The sequence below is a fragment of the Camelina sativa genome, chromosome 13, assembly GCF_000633955.1.
Source record: "Camelina sativa cultivar DH55 chromosome 13, Cs, whole genome shotgun sequence".
Taxonomy (NCBI): domain Eukaryota; kingdom Viridiplantae; phylum Streptophyta; class Magnoliopsida; order Brassicales; family Brassicaceae; genus Camelina; species Camelina sativa.
In genome coordinates, this window is record NC_025697.1 from 20,141,313 (window position 1) to 20,146,424 (window position 5,112).

Here is a 5,112-nt window from a genome sequence, read left to right on the forward strand (position 1 = left end):
TGCATCATGAGCTTTAGCGGTTGCAAGGAGTATATGGACTTGATCCATCCAATCTTCGTTAATAATATATTAGGTGGTTTTCACAACCTCTACTTTTCACAGTACGTTCTACCACGTTGGCTGAATCCGCTCCCTCAGCTTTCTTCTTGATTATGCATGTTTCTATTCAATTAAGCTTGTTTTTGTCATTTGCTTCTTTTCAGTTTTTGAGTTTTTATCTTTTATGATACTAGCTAGTATGTATCCCGCAAAAAACCATATTAATTAGGATTTCGATTGTTCTTTTATCTACCTTATCTGTTTCTCAGCACTTTGTGGGATGTGATTTGGAGCCATGAGGAGATGAACTAATTAATTACCATACTTTTCTAAAAAAATTCAGTACAGTCCTGTCTGAACCCAAGTTAACTAACAATTCCAGAGACTCAGATTGATAATATTCTTCTAATTTCTTTGAACTGACGACATAACAATTGCTTCTGTTTCATCTACAAAAGATTCAGTCGGAAGAACGCATTTTCATCACTCTTAGCTCATATCACCATTTGTAAATCTTACAGCATGAATGTTCAACGGAGCCCATAAACGTCACATTGGTCATGCATGCACACGTATACGATATGATGTCAATTGTCAACCTATCGCATGTTCATTCCACAATTCACAATATATTGACCAAAAGTGGGCTTCTATATTGGATAATATATATCGACATCATGAGCCTCCTGGGCCTTCATTATGCATCGTACCATTGTTTTAGTACTTCTAAAATACGATCACCCGTATATATACGGCTGTATATGTAAGGTATATATACTATAAACTTATTTGATTAAAAATATATCTATAAATATAGTACACATATATGACGTAAAACATTAAAAGCAAAACTAAAATCTAAATCTAAATACTGTAAGGAAAAAAGAATTGTCAAACGAAAAGCCAAAACCAAACAAACTACTCACTTGTTTGGTTTCTTAGAAGTTCGTTCAGCATGATTTGACATAAGTTACATTTGAGAAGCATCGCACATGGACATCTAAATCAATTAGGCATGAGAATATGATAAGTTGGAGAAAATAAGAGTCCACCGTACCACACAATTAAATTAATGACATATGATAGATAGTAATAAAACCACAGAAAAGACAAAATATCACATAACAGAACAACCTTAAGATTTAGAAACAAAACAATGAAAATATAATCTAGTTATTTTCTCTCTTTATTGGTTTATTCTTTAAGCTACAGAACTAATCTCGTTTTTATTTAATAAACCCAAACAGCATCGTTTAGTTGAAAGTAAAAAAAAAAAAAAAAAGACAAAAACTCATACTGCTGTTTTATACGGTTGCCGTATATACGCCGATAAACTCACCGTATATTCAGCCATATTAATCCAAACCGTATTTATGAAACTTATATCTAAAACGATAATGTATCGTATAGACACAGTATATATGGCCGCCAAAGGCGTATGTTAGAGCACTAATGCGTAGGCACAAGACATAATATTGCATTGTAGGTTTCTAGGAGAGGACAAATGTTTACTTCTCCTTTCTTCAATCGTCAAAGATAAGATTCCTTATGATTCGTACGTGTACTTAACTTTTTTTTTCTTTTTCTAAAAGCATGTGGTAGATATTTTATTCGGTAATGATTTGTATATATCTTTGTGCTGTGAGGTGAGTCACGTAATAATGAGTTAAGCTCACTAGTTTCTTTATTTTTATATAATACGATAATTCCTATGACCTTCACTCACCAAAGCAACAAAACAAACAAAAAAAACCTGACATGGAACAAAAAACATTTTTCCGGTTAACTTTTCTCATAGTCACGGCCGGTTTCATCATCTCTTTCACATCCACTAACTTCTCTCACGGACCGACGAAGCTTCTTGACTGCACCGATTCTTCCTCTTCACCTCTTTGCGCTTCTAGAAACTTCCTTTTCAACAAACAACAACCACGACCAATTCCTAAACACGATCCTAAACCAAAGACTAAAAACCATGACCATGCGTCCGACACACCAAACCATCCTCTAGACCCACTCACGGTGGTGGAGTTAAACAAAGTACGATCAATACTCACCTCACACGCGCTATTCACCTCCGGTACACCTCACGCGTTCCACACCGTCGTTCTTGAAGAGCCTGACAAGAATCTTGTCCGTCTTTGGGAAAAAGGGAACCCACTCCCTCCGAGGAAAGCTTCCGTTATCGCACGTGTTGGCACCGACACGCACGTGCTCACCGTTGATATCTCAACGGGTAAGGTAGAGTCAGAGAATATCCCGGTTAATGTTTCTGGTTACCCGATGATGACCATAGAAGAGATGAACGGTATGACGGTTCTACCATTCTCAAACGCGGAATTCAACCGTACGATTCTTTCTCGTGGAGTTAATCTAACGGACGTGATTTGCTTCCCAATCTCATGTGGCTGGTATGGTAGTAAAGAAGATAACGCAAGGGTAATTAAAAACCAGTGTTTCTTGACTCAAGGTACGGCCAACTTCTACATGCGACCTATCGAAGGTTTGACTATTCTTATCAATTTAGATACAAAGAAGGTGATCGAGATATCCGATACGGGTCGGGCTATACCCATACCCGGTTCAACCAATACTGATTACCGCTTCGAAAAGCTCGTGACCACAGACAAAACCCGACGTCTAAACCCGATATCAATCGAACAGCCACGTGGTCCAAGCTTCGTCATAGAGGACAACCATTTGGTGAAATGGGCAAACTGGGAATTTCATTTAAAACCAGACCCGAGAGCAGGTGTGGTTCTATCACGGGTCAGGGTACATGATCCGGATACTCAAGAGACACGTGACGTGATGTACAAAGGGTTCGTGTCCGAGCTTTTTGTTCCGTACATGGATCCATCAGACGCGTGGTACTTTAAGACTTACATGGACGCAGGGGAGTATGGGTTTGGGTTACAAGCCATGCCACTCGTACCGCTTAATGATTGTCCACGAAACGCAGCGTATATGGACGGAGTTTTCACAGCAGCTGATGGAACACCGTTTGTGAGAGAAAACATGGTTTGTATTTTCGAGAGTTACGCCGGAGATATTGGGTGGCGTCACTCCGAAAGCCCCATCACAGGCTTACCGGTCAGTGTTTTTTTTTTGTTGCCTATGTGTTTTTTATTTACATAGAAAAAAGTTTTAAGGTTTAAAAAGTGAAGTTTATAAAAAAGATAATGTTAATTACAATTTTAAATCAGTAGATAAGGGAAGTGAGACCAAAAGTGACGCTTGTGGTACGAATGGCAGCTTCGGTAGGTAACTACGATTACATCATTGATTATGAGTTCCAAACTGATGGGCTTATCGAAGTTAAGGTACTTTTTACTTTATATCCTTTTCCAAAATGTAAAAGATTCCATGGAATAATGCATATTTTCACTTTCTTGTCATGAACCACTATAGTAATGCAGTTGATAATGACAGGTTGGGCTTAGTGGAATATTAATGGTGAAAGGGACAACATATCAAAACAAGAAACAAGTGGAGAAAGATAAAGACGGTAATGAAGAAGAGCTTCACGGCACGCTTCTGTCTGAAAATGTAATCGGAGTAATTCATGATCACTACGTCACTTTTTACCTTGATCTTGACGTCGATGGCCCCGACAACTCATTTGTTAAAGTGAACCTCAAAAGGCAAGAGACTGAGCCAGGTGAGTCACCGAGGAAGAGTTACCTGAAGGCGGTTAGAAACATTGCAAAAACCGAAAAGGATGGTCAGATCAAGCTTAGCTTGTATGATCCATCAGAATTCCACGTGATCAACTCTGGTAAGACCACTCGGGTTGGTAACCCGACGGGTTACAAAGTTGTGCCTAGAGCGACAGCTGCTAGTTTGCTTGACCATGATGACCCGCCGCAGAAGAGAGGAGCTTTTACCAATAACCAAATTTGGGTCACTCCCTACAATAAGTCGGAACAATGGGCTGGTGGCTTGTTCACTTACCAAAGCCACGGTGATGATACTCTGGCTGTTTGGTCAGACAGGTGATTAATTTCAAAATTATAATTATTAATATAGTTATTATATAGTTAATATCCGATTGTTTAATTTAATGCATTATTGGTGTCTTGCAGGGATAGAGACATAGAGAACAAGGACATAGTTGTGTGGTACACACTTGGCTTCCATCACATTCCATGTCAAGAAGATTTTCCGATAATGCCCACGGTTTCTTCGAGTTTCGACTTGAAGCCCACAAATTTTTTCGAGCGCAATCCAATCCTAGGGGCCGCTCCTAACTTCGAACACGACCTTCCGGTTTGTGTAGTTCAATCTGTTTCTGTCTGAGAAGAGTAAAGTACAAAATAAAGATATAGCCACGTTTGAATCTTCCATAAATCTTGGTGTACTCTTTATGTCCACACAATGTTTTTATGGGCTTAAATTTAGTAAATGCTAATGTATATGTATGTTTATAAACGAGAGTTCATAGTGCCTACGTCGCCTAGCAGGGCCACTTTCTATTTCTAGGCTTCTAGCCTCCTAGATATTGAACACTGGTTCAATATCTTAATTTGCTAAAATAGTATGTTTTAGTAACCCATTAACAAAAAATATTTTTGGCAAAAAGGTATTACGTTTTGGTGACTAGTTCGTTGGTATCAAGTTATCCGTAAAAAGTTTAGGAAAATCTAAATTCTCTGAAATTTTGAAATTTTAGAAACAATTTTGTACGTTTTAAGATTATATGGACGTTCAAAAAAGTAAAAGAAAATAAAAAAGAAAAAATCTTGCAATGAAATATATCATATTTTGTCCGTTCAAGCTTCCGACAAAAGTTTCTAATGAAATAACATGTTTATAACAGATTTAGTATCTTATCAAATTGTTTGTTACATGTTTACACATAAATGTAGGGGTCCTTATCTCACCTAATCATGATCTAATATAGAACGATAAGTATTTTTTTTTATACATAATCTATTTTAGTAATTAATATAATTATCTTATAACCATACGGTCCATAACTAGTTATGCAAGTCCGACTAAACAAAATCCGAATGATACGAAACCTAATATCTAACAACTCTTTCAGTAACTTTGGTATTTTTTTTTTTTTTT

At 37.3% G+C, this 5,112-nt stretch overlaps 1 protein-coding gene across 1 annotated transcript; it reads left to right on the forward strand.

Annotated features, from left to right (window-relative positions):
- Positions 1,696-4,518, forward strand: LOC104737235 (primary amine oxidase). The gene is made up of 4 exons (XM_010457365.2): positions 1,696-3,132; positions 3,249-3,362; positions 3,472-4,034; positions 4,125-4,518. The coding sequence occupies exons 1-4, from the start codon at positions 1,798-1,800 to the stop codon at positions 4,336-4,338; spliced, it is 2,226 nt and encodes a 741-aa protein (XP_010455667.1). The 5' UTR covers positions 1,696-1,797; the 3' UTR covers positions 4,339-4,518.